General features: G+C 36.3%; 1 protein-coding gene across 1 annotated transcript in view; it reads right to left on the bottom strand.

Moving 5' to 3' along the window:
- Window positions 1–20903, bottom strand: part of HCN1 (hyperpolarization activated cyclic nucleotide gated potassium channel 1) — a 192558-nt gene that overhangs the window by 158450 nt on the left and 13205 nt on the right. The window contains exon 2 of the mRNA XM_014884290.2: window positions 10622–11045. Coding sequence (XP_014739776.2) covers window positions 10622–11045 — 424 coding nt within the window. The remainder of the gene's footprint in view (window positions 1–10621; window positions 11046–20903) is intronic.

Raw genomic sequence — 20903 nt, 5'->3', positions numbered from 1 at the left:
CTAACTAGTTTAATACAGACACGCATAGTATTAGAATTACAATTTAGCTGTCGACTCCAAGTCTTCAGCTGTTTTTCAGAGCCATATTCACTTTACACAAAGTGTAAAGGTACCCATAAGGCACCTTCCATAGGAGTAAAAATGGGAAAGTAAAATGAAAACGAAGAGTGCACCTGAAGTTGTACTGATTTTGTTTTGCAATTATTTTTAAAATAAGATATTTCTTCATGGATTTACTTCAATGAAAAATATTACAGTGTTGATGTTAATTCTAAACATACAAATCTCTGACACCCTCATTTATTGTGCGTTGTAGTTACAATACCCATCAAGAATGCCCCCAAAAATGATTTTTTGACAATCATTTTTAAAAGACCAGGAAATATATGCATTTGTGATATGCAAGTGTTACCAGAAACATAAATAGATAACCAAAGTGGGCTAAGCTGTATATTAAGTTACCAAAATTGACACATAGGAAAAGAATCACCTCTATGATAGACATTGATTTTGCCGTGGGCAAAATGAATAAGCGATAGGAATAAAAGTCTTCATATGACTGATGCTGGAGATAAAACAGTGCTTTGCCCTAATTAATCTGAAAGTCCTTGCAAGAATTCAAGTTACCTGTTTGAGTTCTGTATTTTAAAACTTCTTGGTAATCAAAACAAGGCAGAGTTCTAGAATTTGCCTCTTGCCTATTGAAACTACATTTCAGATGCATTTTTTTCCATTTTCTTTTTAAAACGTATCTCACATTATTTTTCCCCAGCTGGCAAACAATTCTCATGTGGGATACCTAGCTATTTTTGAGACAGATGAAGACATAATTCATGTCTTTAGTTAAGGGAAAAATCGATCATTCTCATCGATTTGGTTCTCAATAATGCGCTTTGGAAATCCCACAGGAAGGTACTCCTGAAAAGAGATTCATTTTAAATTATGCACAGCAATATTTGCTCTCCAGGTTTAAGTTTGGGCCATAAATTTTGTATGCCACTATCTTTACAGTATGAACATATGTATCAACTCAACTTACAGTTTTTAGTTGAAATAAAGGACCTTCTGTTTGTCATCTTTGAATCTTCCCGTTTGAATCTTTGAATAGTGGCACTGAGACATGATGCATGGAGAATTAATCCAGAGAGATAAAAATTGTAAACAGGTTCATTTTCTTTTCAGAGGTACAGAGTGAAGTGTTTCTACTGAAAGGTGCAGTGAAGTTAGGAACCTTAACCCTTGAAGACATATTCACGGAAATATGTACATACATACTTGTCTGAACTACCATTGTTGTCTCATGTTCTGGATTTGTGTTGTTTCTTGGGGTTTCCTCTATTTTGTTTTTGTTTGGTGTGGGGGGGTTTGGTTGGGTTTTGGTTGGGTATTTTTTTGGGGGGGAGGGCTGACAGTCACATTTTTCCTCTGTTCTACAGGCAGTTCTATTGAACAAGGTCCATGGCTCTGGCAAAGATTACAGCACTTATATCATAAATAGCCTTCAGACACTCATTTTTTCATAAATGGGTTTTTCTCATGCATATACAGGGCTCCACTCCCACAGCTGCTCACCTGGAACAATCCACTTGGATTCAAAGCAGGATCTCAGGTATTGCACAACATTTTGTCACACTACCCTAAGACTGAAATGACACCAAATACACATGGCAGCAGCTTCTGCCAGGTCAATAATAAGTTGGAGATTTACTGGAAGAAAAGAAGTACAACTACAAGACACTTTACTAAGTTAAGCAGATGTATAGTTAAGCCCATTAGTTCTGAAAGAGAAAATGGGGAAAAAGATGTGTTTTAAGAAGACAAAAAAGTAACAAAGAAAAAGCTATGAGCTTAAATGCATGGAAAGATCACAGCGAAACACTTGCCTGGGTTAAGAAAGGAGAAAATGGTGAGAAATAGAGCATCTTTCCAGTGCAGTGTGGCAAGGAGAGAGTAACAATTCAACCACAGCCGTCATTTCTGCTTGAAAACAAAGAGTTCTGACAATCTCTGAATCAGGTGACTTCCCCGTTTTTTCAGGTCACAACTATATTTCAATCATACACATATGCAACAATATTTGTTATTTGGAATAAACTCCATGAGATTCAGGTTAGAAATAACTCATTAAACATAATGTGCAAATGGTAGAGCCATTTCTACGCTGCCATCTCAGATTCTCAATCCTCTCTAAATAAGTTTATACAGTTGCATCTTACTCTCTAAATGGTAAATTCAGGCCATTTTACCCTTTCAAAACAGACCCTTTTTTCCTAATTGACTCTTGAAATGCATTTCATTGTCCTCAATGGGAGCTATAACAACAGAAACCTACTTAAGAGTAGTGTCACTGGTATTTCACTGTATTAGAAGTTCATAAAATTTGATCAAAATCAGAACCTAATTCTTAGAACCTATTGACATGCATTGAATTCTGCATCATTTCAGTCGTGATTTATTCAACAGAATGCCCATATGAGCTCAGGGACTTGACTCACTGGGAGAATAAAGACATTAAAGCAACAATGTATGGATGGTCTAACCAGCACAGCCCCAACACAAGTTCTCCAGATGTCTCCATTTTCTACCTCTCCAACCTTTCTGAGATAACCAGACCTCTCCTACAAAATTCTACAAAATTTCACCTGCACAATGTTCTGCATATAAGAGAACTAAAGAATACAATGGCGGGCTTGGAAAATTTTTTTAAAAAGCTGTTCACTTCAACTGATAATTTTCTTCTCAAAGAAGAACACAGAATTATATTAAATTGAAATCTAATGAATTATCTTTTCATTCTTTAATAAATGATTATTTAATTTAAAAATTAAAATGCCCCTTTGTAGGCAAATGTTAGGAAAATGTTAAAATTTTTCATATTCCCTTTCTACACATACACTTTTCTAATTAATTTTTTTTCTCTATAATTTATTCTTCAGCTTTCAAATAGTAATGATGCACTGTAAGGACATCTTGTTGCTTTCTTTAATAGACATATCAATACATTGTATTAAGAAGTATTAACTGTATTAAGAATTATTACAGTGGATCATATGTCTACCATTTCAACTGTTAGCTGGGCATATTTTACCACGTGGACTAGCAACCCAGCTTCACATGTGTGTTTCAAAAGTTTCTTTTAAAATTAAGTATTTTTAAGGCAGCATAAAATTACCATTAAATATCCCTAACTATTTCTTCCCTAGCAGCTGCATAACTTACTTCTTTATTTGCAAAGATCTGTAGGTATTATGTAAAAAAAAAAAAAAAAAAAAAGAAGGAAAGGATTCTACAAGGCATTAGTGATAAGGTGGGAATATCTTTTAGTTCAATTACTGTTGCGGAGTAATTTAACAGTGATTCTGCACTGGTCACTATTAATACAAATTGAAAATGCAGAGATGCCTGAATGAATTTTGTTTAGCCTGCAAGGAACAAAACTACAACTGCCATTCTTGTGAAATTTGTGCAATTTTTAACTTTTCAAAAATACATTGGAAAAGAACTGAAAAGCCCCATTTCAGGTGCTCCCTCTCAGTCTCCTCAGAGCAGCATCCAAAGGGAGCTTGTAGCCCATGCAGCAGGAAGGGCCCTGCCATGGCAGTGTCCAAAGGGTGAGCCATGATGCAGACCATGGGCTGCCCAAACAGCTCTTTGGCTGTCATCACCTCCTCTGACAGCTCCTCAGCTCCAGCAGGGAGCAGGATGCTGTGGGGAGCAGCCAGCAGCTCTGTCTTGCAAGAGGTCTGAACAGTCCTGACCTCCCCCCTTGCCTGAAAGCCTGAAATGGGGTCCATCCAGCAGGCCACTGTATGGGTTTTCTGCTTCTGCTAAAACTTTAAGATGGAAGAACAAGGCTTTTTTTTTTTTTTTTTTTTTTTTTACAAATCTGCAGTCATGGATAGTATGTGCAAGCTCTAGCAAGTGCAGAAACCCCCCCCCCCCCAAAAAAAGTTATTGCCAGAAATGCTTAAAAATAGTGAAAAATTAATTAGACTTTAAAAAGAAATCTGGTATAAACCTATGTTATACTTGAGTGTCAAAGACATGCTGACACTGCTCTGATAATTTTCAAAACTGATTGACTGGCATTATCTATAAATGCTGCTGCAAGGATATACCCACCTTCTTGGGTCTACAGCCAAGTCCCCCAGGAACATTACCATAGAAGCCAGGCAAACACTTACATAAAGAAGAAAACATTATCATCCAGTTCAGGGAAATTTATCTCAGGCTATGTTCTACATTTCCCTGGTTTATCTCCCAGGGAAAGCATCACCACCACACAATTACTCTCCTGGCATAGGCACACAAGAAAGGCAGCTCAGTTTGCACAGTCTTAAAAAGGGGGTAGAATGATGAAGCAAGAAACTTTACACTCATTACACTTCCTATTTACTCTCTAGGGGAATGCATTATTCTTTCTATGAAAGTGATTATGCCTAGACCACAAAGTAGGAAATTAAAAACCAGAATACTCAGTGTCTTGCTTGCATTTCAGTAATTGCCTTCTCTACAAATGTGCTGTTCTTTTTCAACAGTTAGTATTCTATTATTAGGACACCATGGATAATAATGCCTTTTAATTGTCTCTATCCATTATTTGTATTTCCCTAAAGTTGCACGGAATTTAAAAGAGTGAAAAATAAAAAACTTGAGTTTTTGTCAGTGATGTTCATGGATATATGCTTTATCTGCAGTTATACATGCATTTCTGAAACAAATAATTTAACTTGAAATTTTTCCTCAAAAAATATTGCACAATTGAACACAGTTTATCCACCTAATGTTAAAATATGCATAATTTCATGTAAACAAAAATGTTTATATGATATTAGATCCATCATAATTTCCCATTTGGAATACTACCACTTTTGTAAAGATTGTATTAGGCGCTCTGTTCAGCAAAACTCGGACAATAGCCTTGAAAGTTACATGTCAAAGAAGAAAAAATTCACAGCGCTGTGGCTTACATATGTGTATGAGACTGATGTAAAATATTTTTATTCACATGTTCATTTATATTGTGTAACACTTTATGAGAGAATTTAGGTATCTCACCTTCTTATTTATGTAAGTTACCTTCAGTTCTATCCACATATGCAAATTCTATTGAGCAAACCAGAACTACACTATCAAGACATAGGAACATCAGCCTCAACAGTCTCAAAGAAACTGCCTTTACACTCTAATTTTAAGTGGGGGAAAAAAGGGCTAGTCCAGGTTCTGGCTCTGTGCAGATAAAACACCTCACTGTGATAGAGACAGACTATCCAAGAGCCAACATCCCAATCGAATTGGGGAGGAATACCAGCACTGCAAGTCTCACCCAGGAGGAGCAGGGCTGAGCAGCCCTCTGCTCGGATAAAGCTGGGGAGCTCACCTACTTCAGCAGTGCTGAGCAGGGAGAACCCCTGGGTTCTTCAATTCAAAATGCAGCCAAACAGCGTGTTTGGGCTTTTTTCCCCTGTAGATTAAATAGAGATGGTGCTGGTCAGTACCTGAATTAGTCATCATGATCTGATAGGGAAGACTGCAGAACAAAGAAGAGCCCCCAAGCAAACCTGGTTGTGACCCCAGCCATGGGCATCATGTGGGAGGGAAGCAGATTCACTAATTTATACTGCGTATACTGTGGCATTTTCCAGACATAACATTCCAAAAAAACCACAAAAAAACAAAAACAAAACAAAAGAAAACAAACAAAAACAAAACCAAAAAACAAACAAACAAAAACACAAACAAAAATACCCAAAAATAAACGAAAAACAAATAAACATGAAGGCAATGCTTGTGTTTCTGTTTCCCTTCCTCTCGAATTGGGAATTTTCTTCCATCTCTTAATGGTAGGAAGGCAGAAGACATCAATACAGAGGCTTCATTGCAGAATTCAGAGACTTTGTGCCACTATAAGAAGGTGGACTTTCCTATGTCTTCTTTTGCCTTGAGTAACTTAACAAATATCCTCCACTCATTCCTTAAGAGACAGACAAGTTGTATTTAGTTCATGTATCTCTAAAAGACAATAAAAATGTGTCCTACTTTCAGCTAATCTACTTCAAAACTGCCACTCAACCTGTCCTGGTGTGCTTATTTGCAGTAACTAACTAATCGACAACTACACATAACAACTATGTAGGGCCTAGAAAATGTATTTGAAAATACCTCCTTGGATGACAGGAATTAAAATTGAATAAAAAGAAAGCAAAATGTGTCACCTCCCATTTCCACAAGGCTATTAATTTTAAAAAGTTAAACTGTAAAACATCATCACTGATAGGAAAACCCCATGTCTTTTAGGCAGAGTCCTGTTAAAATTAAATTAAATTAATAATCCAGTCAGTAAATATAAGTGTTTTCATCCAACACTACCAAGTACCCACCTAACTCATCATCTCTCCCTTCCCACAAAACTCGCCAGTCAGTGATCAAGTGGAGATAAAAACCTCCAATTCTCACCTGGCTTGAGGTGAAAGAAAAAGTCAATTGGTTTTCTTGTAGGGGACAAAAGTCATCTGTGTACCTACCATAGGAACAGCAGGCTACTGAAGTAGGAGTTTTCTTCTGTTGTCTGGATAAGTCTTCTTTTACGGTAATTTTATTTAGGAAATAATAAGGATTCAACATCACAGAGACACATAATGTGTGTTTTTGTAGGTTGGCAACAAACAGAACAAGGAGAGGACACCTAGTGGTGGTCTGTGATAATCAGGGCTGGGAGTATGGGAGCAGCAGATGAAATCTTTAATGCAGCACCTGATCCGGCTAAGCTCTCACACATTTAATTTAAAATCACTTTTGTAAGACCTAGCATTCCAGCAAGTTTTTATCTATGCGCATTTCTGAACCTGCATTACTGTGATTATCAGAAATAAACCAGCAAATTTGGAATATAGTATATCCACATTGGAAGATGGATGTTCTGTTAAACACCAGAGCTTTATCAACTGGAGTGGATATCAACATTTATGTAGGTTAATGAAACACATAAAGTTTTGGCGAATGGAAAAACAGATTTCAGTACAAGTTAAACCAAAATAAGTTATGGCTGCAATTCACAATTTTTGCACATTTTGCCATGTGATCTTTTGCAGAACATAACCCGTATTATATAACTTGCAATAAGCACTATTCTCTTCTAAAATGGTTCTAGTTCTATATAATCAGACATCTCAGAAAAAAAAAAGACCGATTTTTTGAAGAACTGCTTCTGTTTACTCGTAGATTTACTAGGTCTTGTCTGTGTTTAGAAAAGCTGTAAGCAAAGCTGTTGAAGTCTGGGTTTTATGCAGCTTTTGGAGAATATTGTTATTTTAAAGAACCAGTAAACTATATTACCTCATAGGCAAATGGGCAAATGGTGGCATATCAAAAGCAAAGTGGCATATCATTTGGCATGGAACAATGTATTCATTTGAATTGTCTGTCTCTTTTATTTTAATTGTTCAATGATCTATCAGCATATTTAACTAAGAATAATCTATTAGCTACATGTAAGCCTATGCAAAAAAAAAACCCAAACATTCAAGAGTCAGAAGTTTAGGTAGTCTCATAAAACTTAAAGGAAATGAGAATTAGGTCCAGGACCTCCTGTTCCGTACTTTTAGAAATGTAAATTAAAAAAAAAAAATCCAAAACAAGGCCCCTGCCAGAAATTACTTCAAAATTATAATTTCTGTAATCACCAATTCAAATATCATTTTTTTTCTTGCATATAGTTTAGTTTAAGTAAATATACGATATCAATATCTTAGTCTAATATCTAAGACTGGAGTATTAAGATTTGTAGCTTCAGGGAAGTGAGAATTTGCATATTCAGTAAATAATTTCCTGCCCACACATCTCCTGTCCCTTTCTTGAAGTGTTTCTTCCCATTTCCACTGAGCCATTCATTTGGGTAAGCAATTAACATCAGACTGATATGAATATATCAGTTTTCATATATATTCCACCACAGGCTATAGCTGTTCCATAACACTTAAAGAGGAGAAAACTTCTGCAATGCATGTATTATTTACCTCAATATTACTTTAGGTGGCAGCCGGCAGCTTGATCTTAATTTAATTTACTTAAATGATGTAGAAATAAATAAAGAAAAGGAACCATGTTTCACCAGTGTAATGTAAAAATCTTTTAAATTTTTGCTTGCTCATCTTAAAGTTCAGGATATCAACCACCTGAATTCTAGGTATGTGATATCTAAAACAGAAAAGCTCAAACAATGCCAGCCTGCCTTTCTTCTTTGAGGATGCAGAAATACAGGGATAACTGCTTTATCATGCAACTTGGTTTGTTCATACATCAGTTATCCATGAATAACAGTTATCCAAGTATTCTCTTGGCACATTATGTAGAATGAGTTTGCTGGCTGTCGTCTCAATATTTTTGACATTATGTTTATTATTCTGGAACCAAATACATATATTTCAGATTTATCTGCACCACATTTAAAACCGTGTCAGCTCATACACAAAAACTATTAAATCCTTTAAACCATGCACAAACAGGCTCCAGTACTGTGCCATAAGTTAACAGTTCCTCCTTGTAGTCCATGTGCCAACACACCCATAAAGACAACGTTAATATCAACAGCATGGGATCATCCAGTTATTGTTTCCCAGTAATTCAGCTAATGTGATCCCTAACCAGTTGTTTTGTCTGTTTGTTTTAAAACATTAAGATACTGTAACACGCATTTTCCATGAAGCCATATATGAAAATCCATGACCTTCTGCATTTCTGATCTCTGTAAAACACTAAACAAAAATAAAAACAAACAAACAAAAATTACCTTTTTTCCTTTCACAAATTTCATTTGGGGATTTATCAGAGCCTGATTCAGACTACGTATTTCTCCCTGCTCGTGCATGTGAGAATTATTTGCAGAATCAGCCAACGAACTTTTTGCTACATTATTAAAGGCTCAAAATAACCCCCCCGCCAAAAAAAAAAATCCCTATCTTTAGATTACTTTTTTACCTTCCTGTGAATGTATTTCGCAAATTTTACTAGTGGAATTAAAGGTGAAGTTGCAGTCAAGCAGCCATTAGCTAAAGATAAATGGACCAAACAGCAGCTGCTCCTGATTTGAACCACATACTCTGGTCCCTTTTAGTCTCACTTAGTGACCACTTCAACTGTTTTCATTTAGAATACCTGATTTCTGTTCGACAACCAACAGAGGGAAGAGGAAAAAAGGGAATTAATTTCTCTGCCTAGTAGGCCTTTATAGTGGCAAGCAACTAACTCAAGCTGCCAGAAAATATATCATTGAATTCATTTCAGAAGGTTGTCTCTTTGTGAAGCACAGAGGAGACAAAAGCAGCTTTATGGTAGAATTGCAAAATATGCTTAATCATTTGCCTTAGTTGAATTGAGTACAAAACTACAGTGCTCTATTTCTGTGCAAAAACATCTCTGCAGTGCTTTAAAGAGAGGCAAAAAGAAGTAGCTTTACCAAATAAAGTAATACAAAATAATGGCCTATTTCAGGGGCTTTTTGAGAAGCTACTATAAATTTTTTAGACTTTTGATATTTAGCACCATCTAGCATTATGCTATTTTAAATTATAATCTGACTTTATTTCAAATGGCTCTGCTTTTATGTTTCTCTTACAGAAAGTGCATATTATACTAGAGATAACCAGAAAAAACGTACCAAAAAAGGTATCAAATAGCCCTTCAATATTCATTTGATTAAATAAATCTTTATCAAATAAGTAAATAAATTTATGCAAATGAATTTTAATACTGCTTCCATTATAATGCTTTAAAAAAATAATTCTACTTATGCTTACTCCAAGAAAGGTTTAAAAAAACAGCAGTTCTTTTTCCTATTTATGGCTTTAGCATTTCTGTTTAAAACACCTGATAATATAATCAGACCTACAGAAATGAGGACAGGAAAGAAGCAAAATGATGGTATGTGCCAATGCATTGAACATTTCCTAAGCATGAGTACGCCAAAGTGGGGCATACCACAATTTCCTGGGCCATGACATAATTTCCTGGACAAGTCACTATGCCAAATTGACAGGCACCATAACATCATGTCTGGAGACCATGGAGTTGATAGTTTAGAAGGCAGTGACTCAAAATTTGAACTGCCAGTTTTTCGTAAAAGCCAGTATTTATGATATTCAGCTTATATACAGCCTTCAAACAACGAGCATTCTAGGAAATTTCAATGGCAAATGGTTTCAATTTCTTCTAAAATAGAAAGACACAAGTTTAAGTTGTCTGTGACTACAAGAGTATTAATAAATTTAAGTGCTAGTCATCAAACTCTAGTGCAGGTTTAGGTGGTTGTTGAAATTTCTGGTATTCCTTTCTAGAGCCTTATTTTGATATTTTGAACATTTGGTAACATCATTAGGAGTCCATCCATGTGAATTGTAGCAATGCCAAACATATTTTAGTCCCTGCCATTAGCAAAGAGAAGATGGTTACTCTGGGCTGGTTGTTTCCAAAAAGGCCTTGCCACTAGCACGTGTTTGTAATTACACCAAGCAGTGAGGAAAAGCTGTATTACATTGTTGTTCTTGTGTAGCTCTTCACAGAGATTGACTAGTGTTGGGTGGGAATAATCTCTCAGTGATTTATGTTATAACCATATAAATCTTACCTCTTCCCACTGGTGTATGTATCTGATCAGTCTTGAAAGGCGCAATAAACGTAACAGGCTGAGGATTTTTGTAAATCTCACAATACGAAGTGCTCTTGCTGTCTTGTAAACCTCTGAATCCATTCCTTTTTCTACAATGAGAAAGATATAATCCACTGGTATTGATGAGATGAAGTCAACCACAAACCAGCTTTTTAAGTAATTCATCTTAATGATTTTAGGGTCCAGTATTATCTCAGAGCTGTCTTCATTTACAGTCCCAGTTCTAAAATTCATGATCAAGTCCAATAGAAAAACAGTGTCTGATGCCACATTGAAAATAATCCATGGTGTTGTTGTTTGCTCTGTGAAGAATGTGATTCCGACTGGTATAATGACAAGGTTTCCAACCATCATTATGAGCATGATTAAGTCCCAGTAAAACCTAGGAAAAAAGGAAGAAAGAGAATGGTTGATGTCATGTGTTAAAATATTACAAAATATTACAAAATGGTCTCTATCATGCCACCAGATTTTGTTATTACTAAGGAAATTCTTACTGCTTTAACTCATTCAGCATACTTATGGTCAGTGAAGACAATGTAATTAATACTTCATTATGTGCCTTCCTTCTCAAAAATATGCATGTCGAATAAAGGTAGTACTATGGCTTATCACTTCATGGTATACCACATACTGAAAGGTGGGCACGTGTGGCCCTGAGCAGACTTATCCAGACTCCTGACGAAACCTCTTTGTGCTTTTATATAGATAAAAGTGATGTCTTGTGCCAATCAGAACTGCTCTAGTAAAGCAACCATTTTCCCAAGATTTCTGTCCAAATGGAAAGCCAAATACCTAATACATATATTAAATGTCAGTATCTCTTTTCAAATGTACTGATACCATTACAGTGCTGGAATAAAATTACAGGAAGAAGAAAAAAGCACCGAAGCAAAAAATAGAAACAATAATTAGATAACATAAAAACCTTCATCTACTTTTACAACCTTAATTGAACTTTCATGCATTTTTACAGCCTCACAGTCTATCTTCTTTCAGAGCTAGCTAAGAAATGTTAGAAAAAATAGCTGCAATTTGCATTGTAATAGAAAGGGGTACTGCATTTCATCATTTTGCTCTAGAAGGATCTAAAGGCTCCCCTCTAACACTGTTTGAATACTATCCATGCTTGATGCAATGTTGTAGAGAGACGGACTCCTAACTCTAGTATCTGTGATGTAAATACTAAGTAAATGCACCCATTACATAGAATATCTATCCTGATGGAAGATTTCCAGGGGACAACAGCATTTACCAGAGTTTAAGCAAATTATGGCAAATCCGAAATGTTAAATAGTCAAAGAAACCTATTCTTATGCAGTAAAAGAACTGAAATGGAACTCAAGAAAGCCTGAACCCAATGCATAATATCTTACTCTGCTCAAGAACATGATCTGGTCAACTAAAATAGATTTTGAGAGGTACAGAAACCAATCAGCAACAGTTGCCCATGGACTCATTAGAGTTTCTCCAAGACTTTTGTTGCAGTGGCTCCACAACTATCCCTGTGCTCTGTCACAAGGGGGCCTGGTGCAGGGCACCAGCACATCACTTCCACCATACTGACACCAGCCTCCAGACATGCAACACACCCTCATCTTGGTAAAGGTTCAGGGCAACCAGCAAAAATAATAGTTTAACTGGCCACAAAACATTTCAAAACCACGTGCCTAGTTTTTGCTAGACTTGCACAGAGAGTATGGATTACTTTAGATTTCAGAGATTGCTTCTTGTATTATTAAATGATCATAAAATCATAGACTGGTTTGGATTGAAAGGGATGTTAAAGATCATCCACTTCCAACTCCTGTGCCATAGGCAGGGACACCTCCATTAGACCTGGCTCCTCCGAGCTCCACCCGGCCTGGCCTTCCAGAGAGGGAGCATCTCCACAGATTCACAATAAAAACCTTTTTGTAATATCTAATCTAAAGCTCTTCCAGTCTGAAGCCATTCTACCTGGTCCTGTCACAACGTGCCTTTGAACATAGTCTCTATCCATTGTTCCTGTAGGCTCCCTTCAGGTATATACCAGATTTTGAAAGGACACAGTCAGGTCACACCGAAACCTTTCCTTCTCCAGGCTGAACAACCACAAAAATTTAACCATGAAATTTAAAAATTCCCTTTTTTCATGCCTATCTTGGAAGTAAATACTTCTAAGTTTATAGAGTGCTCATCAGCGAATATAAATTAGTATCTGGAACTGTAAAACATGCTAAAGAAAAAGCAGCATAGGATTGAGAACAGCATGAGAATTCCCAGTTTCAAAATTTTGTTCCAAGAGACACCTGGAGACATTAGATTTAACTACTGTTTGAGAGAAGAGAGCAGTTGGCAATGTACCTCTTATTGGTACTCAAAAGCTCCATGAAGTAAATTATATAAAAATATATAAATAATAAAATAAATAAGTAAAAAAATAATAAAATATATAAAAATTATTCCCTGTGTACCACAATGTGATTTATGTCTTACATATTTTCAGTCTTGCAAAAAATGTGATAATAGTAAATTTTAGCACTAACTGCTAAAAATGTTCAGTTTTATTCAGGCTGTATGTACTTTTGCTCAGTATGTGAGAGTATTCACCATATCTGGCAAAGATTTCCCAATGTCTCCTGACTTTTTGAATTACTGTAATACTTCTCAGTATGCTAGATTCCTTTTCAGTAATCTGGAATTCCTTCCCAGTAATCTGGAATTACCACAAGGAACCACTAAATTCATACACCAGTGCCACTGTGATCTACAAGTAAAACTACCACAAACACGTTTAAAATGCTATCAACCAAAGTACTTTACAAAAGTACTCTGGGAGAATAAACACCTTCAAGGAATCCTTAAAACTAGTGGAAAACAAATAGGAAATAACTACAGGAGGTGTCCTTGCATCTGTGGCTCTCTCCTAAGCAAAGCATTGCTAACTTCAGATTGATCTTTACATTTCTCTATCACAGGGAGCAGTTATGCAAAAAAGGCTAACCAGAGCCACACAGCAACCAGCCAACATAAGAGATAATACAGAACCAGGTGTTTTTAACCTACGGTAATCCGTGGTTTAAAGGATCATCATGTGCTGTGATTATACAAAACACACTGGTGTTCCTGATGCTGAATGTCAGCAAAAGTGGTAGCATCAGGGCTAAAATAATGTTGACTGCTAAGGATTTTTATATTTTAGCCCACAATATAATATAAGCTGATTAGTTAGTAAGAAAAACCCTTATTATTTTTCATTTAGAAATGAGTCGGACATTTTCTTTTAGGAGAATGTTTCCAAATGCCATTCTCTTGACCATGTTTTGTTTTGCTTTATTTCAGGTGAGAAAAACTAGATGCAACTGCCCGTCTTGCCCTTCTCTGACCCGTGCAGAGACAGTAATACAATGCGCTCCTCGCCTGCGGCTCAGAACGCCGTACTGGTCCCGTAGCAGAGGAAGCCTCACGAGACAGTGCAAGGAGCTGCCATCGACACACTGAGACTGCCCTTTGCTTTAACTACTTTTAGGATTATTTATTTAATTATTATTTTTTATATTTTTTATATTTATTATTTTATTATTCTACTTCCCCAGTGAGGATGGTTATGAATCTAGAATTTACAGCCTCAAGAGTTCCACATTTATGTAAGGTATTATAAAATGTTGATGAAGAGCAAGTAGGAGGTAGGCTTGTGACACAAAATTTTCAAGAATGAGGAAAAAAAGCAGGAGTCTACGGGTAATGAGATCTTCCAAAGCTCAAAATGAGAAGCAAGAACTGACCTCAGCCCCACAGCAAACAGCTACAGAGCTTATTGCTCAGCTGAAGCTAACTCAGTGAAGCTACTACTGGATGCCATTAACAGAGGGTGCAGAGGTCATCACTGCACTGAACTATTCCTGAAGCTTTTTAAATGCTTCTAAATGTCTCAGATGTATAAAATGTTTATAATATATAATTTTTTTGCCTCTAGGCAAAAAAAAAAAGTCTTCAAGTATTAAAGTATAAACACCAATCTTGAGACATATTATTTCAAAATTTTTAAAAATTATTTTATATAGAAATATTTTTTAAAATCCCACACTAATTACTACTTTGGAATTCTCAGAATTCCATTCTCAGATTCATAGGCCTCTTTTGGTGATGTTTTCACTAATAATTTATTTGCTATATTTTTATAAAATTACAGTCATAGCGTTTTTTCTGCTCTGGAATATGGCGCTAAAGTGTTAGTGTTTTATTCACTGTCACAGGCTGTTCTGGATAGCATAAACAGCCTGTTCAAAATGAGTGCCTACCCAAGCAGTGAGAAAGAGTTACTTAGTATTAATTAATCACTGTTTGTATTCGGCTGAATAATGTAATAAGTTATGAATTCTAACAGGCATTTTATTTTCCACTTTATATGCCCAACCCAGAGAAAAGTGAGCCTTAAGGAAGGAAATTTCATCCCTGAGTTAATGCGCTGCATAATTTGCTGTACATACAAATTCAGATTTGCTTGCTGTATCATTTCCTTTTTCTGCCCATCAACAGCAGAGTCTCAATTTCCCTGAATCAGCGCAGTTTGAGATTTGATTATCCTTATGGTACACCCAGACTGAACCAGCAGAACTTGTCAGTGGTCTCACAAACCACACAGCACAGAGAGCAGCACCTCTCAGGCATTGAGTGGTGTGAATGGATGCTGCAGAGCCTTCAGGGCTTTGCTTAAGTTTATATTTTCTCAGTTTAAAGAAAGATTGTAAAAATTCTGATCTTTTATTAAAAAGGAGCAAATTGTATCAGTAAAACTTCAGGAAATTCGGCCTAAACACTGAAAATAAATACTCATCCAAAGCCACTGAAAAAGACACTAACTCAGACTGCTTGTCAAATTCCTCTGAAGCAAAACCTGATGCACCACAGATCAGATTTTCTGATCTCAGATGCAACATGATTTCACTCTACACATTCAGGGAATCAAGAACTGCAAAAAAATTTCACAAGCTTTCCTAGAAAACTTGCTTCTTCTTTAGCTAAACATTGTGATTGACTAGCAGATGCTCAGTGAAATGAACACACTGACTTTCCTTTTTGCTCTTTTTTTTTTTAAGCTCACCTTCAAACACAGCTTTATTTCCTTTGCTTTCATAGATCACTGGTTCACCTAACAGAGAAATCAATGTACTATATAAAACAGAAAAATCTTAGCAGAACTAACAGTAATTTTAAATTATATTGTACTGTATGGTAGCAAACACTAAACTTGGTATTATTCATATCAGAATTTCATTCTCATAGGACATGTTATCTTCCTCTGGTTGTGCAACTCTATTATTCTACTAAGAAGGAACAAAGCTAGATATGCCTGAAAACATCTGCAAAACACAGATAATTACTGGGATGTGTTGAAGGACAGGAGAATGAAGAAGGGAGTGTTTTCTTCAGAGGACCTAACTCTTTTAATGATTGCACAGGTGTTTTTAGAACCTTAAAATGAGGATATCCCCTTCTGCCCAGCTATCCATTCTCATTCTGGCCGTTTGTTTCTCTCTCACAAATACACACACCTAGAAGAAAACAAGCTTGTTCTGAGAAAAAGGCACAAAACTAAATACTAAATTCATTCTACTTTAGAAAGAAATATTGCATTCAACATCCTCCATAGAGCAAAACCTGTTTAAATGTTGCCGATGCATACTGGACTGCTTCGGTGATTTGGGGTCAGCAACAATTTTTTTTAATTTTAAAATTTCCAACCTTAAAATTCACTGTAATCTATCTCTGTGAACATATTCATATAAAGGCATTAAACTTATTAGTGGAGTGCCACTATTTTATGTTGGCCTTTTTTACACAAACAAACAGGTCACTTCTACAGTGAGGTGTCATCCTTCTACATGGATAAAACATTCCTCATCTGAAAGTACTTCATTTCACAAAGCTTTAGGAAGACGAAACTTTGGGGTTGGTATTTTATTTTGCTTTTAAAGAATAAACTGTTCTCCTGAAAGTGTCAATTTAGATTCTTTTATGCTACTGTATTTCCACCTTGACAACTTCAAGCTCATATTAAGTAAACACAACCAAGGAAATGTGGCCAGGCTGAAATAAAACCTCTTTCGTGGCTCACCTCCTTTGATTGCAAAGCACACGCTACAGTAGAATTCTAACCGTGTATCCTACTCACCCACTGGTGATGCTGAAGGCCAGAAATATGATTAAGTGACACTTTTCCAGGTGAAAATTTCATCAGTATTTCCTATTCTTTTTCAATTTAAAGTATATCACAAGCTTAATGAACATTCGTTTACTTAGCAAGGTAACTTGCTAGAGCAGCAGAATAGCTTTCTATACCTGAGACTACTCAGTTTGGGATGAGGCAGAGGCTGATGCTCTGAAAACTGTGTTTCCCTGATGGAGCAGTGCTGGCCTTGGGAATCTTCCAGCCTAATGGTTTCATTCTGATGGAGACTAAAAGCGATTAAAAAATAAGCTCATAATGAAGTTTTCAGACCACCAGAAATCTTAATTTGATTTTAGAACAATACTGGAGTCCATTACTTCAAGGTTAGCCATATATACTTAAGAGATCCAATGTATGTTCCTTGCTGTGTTTTTTTTTTAAATATTGATACAATTTCCTACTTCAAAAAGACATTACTAAAGTTCAGTGATACTGAGTCTTCTTTTTTATATAACCATAGAATGCATTTAAAATTACAGACTTCCACAATTTCAAAAAGATTTCATGATTTTTATCTCTTTAAACCCATTTAGCAGTGGCAATTTGCAATTTGTTGCTAAGTTGTGATTATATGCACAAGGCAGATGATTAGATAAACGCACCTCTCAGGAGACCTGATCACAGCCCAGGGAAGGCAATGAACAGCTACTTACTACTTTCACAAGTCTTTGGTTATATAGTTTGGTTAGGTTTAAAGATTGAGGGCTTTGAATACTAGAAAAGAAAATCACAGTACTGACCACAGAAGGGGACTAACAAAACTGATTAACTTACACTTATATATACATTTATTTATATATATGCATGTATGTATGAATGTATGTATATTTTCAATATACTTTCAACTAATATTTAGCCAGTGGACATTTCATCAAAAGATAATTGGCTCTTGCTATGCATTCAGCAGTTCCATCTGACGATTTCATAGTATTTTACATGCAATAACAAATTCAGTCTCAGATTTCTGAGAAATAAAGGTACAGCAAGGAGAAGAAAGGTTGCACTCACTGCATACAGGACAAAAAGATGGAGAGGACAAAAAGAAACTTATAAAATATGGCAACATTATTTAAAAATTCGACTCTTAGTTTTCAGCCAATGATCCCCTAACACAACTGCCTGAATACCACTGATATTTGCAGTTGCTTTTCCTCCACAGAAACTTATTAAACAACAGTAGAAAGAATTAAAGCCCGACTTCCACTTAACCTTGGGCAAAAACAATGCACCACTGTCAGTGGAGCTCTGAGAATGCTTTTGCTCTCCCTCACTTTTACATAACTCCTTTATGAGAAACTTGATCTAGTGGGCTGCATCCCCATCTGTGGCAGGGGATTTGGAATATGAGCTTCAAGGTCCCTTCCAACCCAGGCCATTCTACAATTCTAAGACACTTCAGCCCCACTCCTCATTAAAAAATCTAAGTAGTGCACCTGTCCAGATGGCTACTAGATGGGAAAAAGGTGCTGATGAAAGGCTCACAAATACGTTTTCTCATAGCAAGTGTTGATTCTGCCTTTGTTTATCGAATGGATATATTTCACATCATCAGGATTGCTTCTGCATCAACACATGTCAGAGCACAAGCACTACAGCTTCCTCCAGTCCACCCCCTCATTCAAGCTAGACCACTGCTCTTAGAATCAGGCAACATTTTGTGTAGGGGCTGCAACTGATTTGTTTCAGTTTGATATTATCAGCCCTTAAACCAACTGAAAAGTGCCACATGTTGGTTATCTAAATGTCAGCAAATTTCTGTAGTGGATCACTGTAAAACACATTCGCGTTCTCAAATTAGAAATGACCACTTTAAAGACATGAAAAAAAGTTTGAGAGAGACAGATCTAAAAATATTTCAGCTGCAAAATAATCTTGTATCTCATGCTGGAATACTTGCATTAATTAAGAATTTTGTAGTGACAGTAATTTTAAGAGTGCCATTTAGAAACATGACATTTAGGATGCCTCTATACTAAAAATTCAGAGGCTAAAATTGGAAGAAGCATTCTGTAATTCTTCTCAACAAAGAATCAAATATGAAAAGGAAGGTAATTTCCTAACACCCTTCCAAAAATTAGAAAGCCCTTCAGTATCACTTATTTTCCTTTAATAGATTTTTTTCCTAGTCAATTCAATCTCTTAGTTATCAGTATAATCTTTAAGTTTCTGCTGATAGGGGAAATTCTATTTTCTCTACTTCAGAGAAAGAGATGACAGGGAAGATGTCATTCAGTAGCTATTGATAGATTTCAGGCATAGGTTTCACTGAGGAGACTGAACATGACCACCAAATGAGGTGGGACAATTAATTTTTTCAGATCAATACGTCTGATAAAAAAAAACAAAACCAAACCAAAAAACAAACAAACAAAAAAAACACTCACAAGGTTAGGAAATTCCACTTAGATATGCCGTTTTGACATATATGCTACTACTAACAATTTCATTCTGATAATCAGAGATAAAACTGGCTTTGTGTGTAGCTGTAAAATGATACAGTATGTTCGGAAGAGCAGCTTCAAAGTAGGACTTGGTGTATCATTTCTTGACAAAGTGCACTGAAGGCAAGAATGGGCACTATTTTCAAACTGAAGGGAAAAAAGAGACAGTCTTCAAATTTCATGAGGGGAAAAATTGGAGATGTGAAAAAGTGTGAAAGAACTGTAGCTAGCTATGAAACAAGCTGATGCACTCCCACATCATAAATGAAAACAAATATACATGACTGAATAGTTACAGTCATCCTATCTACATGCCTCTACCATGCCTCCTGAAGCGAGGTATGCTGCTGACATGTTCTCTCTCCCTAAACAAATATAAACCAGAGCAGGAACCAAATCTTGTTCCCAAGGAAGGCAACGACGAGACAGGAGAGGCGTTCTCAGTTCTTTGTTCCACCAAAGCAGAACAACTCTGAGAGGTGATATTGTTATTGGAAGTATCCGTATCAGAAGTGCTAAACAGAGTCAATGCACAGGTTCAAATCCTCTCCAGCAGAGGAAAAAAATTATTCTGCAGTTTCAACATCCATACTGAACGATATCAATTCCTAGGCAGATAAAGGAGACATTTAGGTAGGCATTCAAACACACTGAAAATGTTAAGATTATGGAATTGTTATTTTAAGAATTTTATTAACTGAACTAAGCATATCAATTTATCTAAAACATCAACTAATTGAAAATACAGTGTGCACAACACGTAAGAAATGAAAGGAGTCATCTTTCACAAGCTCGATTATACCTTTCCCCATGTATATTTATGTAAACGTTTTTACAGGAGGATACACCCCACTCTACTAATTACTCAGCTAGTATTCATATCTCTCTTTGCCTTCCATGGTATTTAAGCAGATACAATGTTAATTTTAACATTTCTTTAAAACTTCCCAATTTGCATACTGCACATCCCAGCGTTACCATCCTTTTGACAGCATAGCACTCTGCCTGCATTGCCAAAACAAATCAGAGCATTATGCAGATAGACAGAGCAGTGATCAGATAGACCCGATATTCACTTGTTCAAAACAAAAAGGAAAACCCAGAAGAGCAAGCAGAGTAAACAAGGAAGAGCATACATTATGCTCAGAGATGCTCTAGTTACTGGCCCAAGTAAGCGAGACCTTGCCAGCTCTGCCTCTGCTCCCCTCCTCGACTTTTTGTGCTGTTCCCCCTCTGATGCTCCAGAAAGCTCCACACAAGCCGGGCTGAGCAAAGCCTCATGTGCTGCTGCTGCTGCCAGCAGCTCGGCCAGCGGTGCAGCTTTAGAATACAAACCAAATTTCTGGGGATGTAAAATCCATCTCTGACATTTATGAACATTGGTCAGTGTAATGGAATGAAATTGCTGAATGGCTCTTTTGCAGTTTAATCCAATATAAGGAAACAAAGAGGAGGTTTATTTTTATTTTTTTTATGGCATTACTTCAGTTATTCTTAAAAAAGGAAACAAATTCCTTCCAAAAAACCCAAACCAGCATATGGGAACTTAATACTTGAATGGGTTTTTGATTTGCAAAATAGGAGA

This window comes from Sturnus vulgaris, chromosome Z (assembly GCF_052056855.1).
Source record: "Sturnus vulgaris isolate bStuVul1 chromosome Z, bStuVul1.hap1, whole genome shotgun sequence".
NCBI classification, from domain to species: Eukaryota; Metazoa; Chordata; class Aves; order Passeriformes; family Sturnidae; genus Sturnus; species Sturnus vulgaris.
This window is presented reverse-complemented; position numbering and strand designations above follow the sequence as displayed.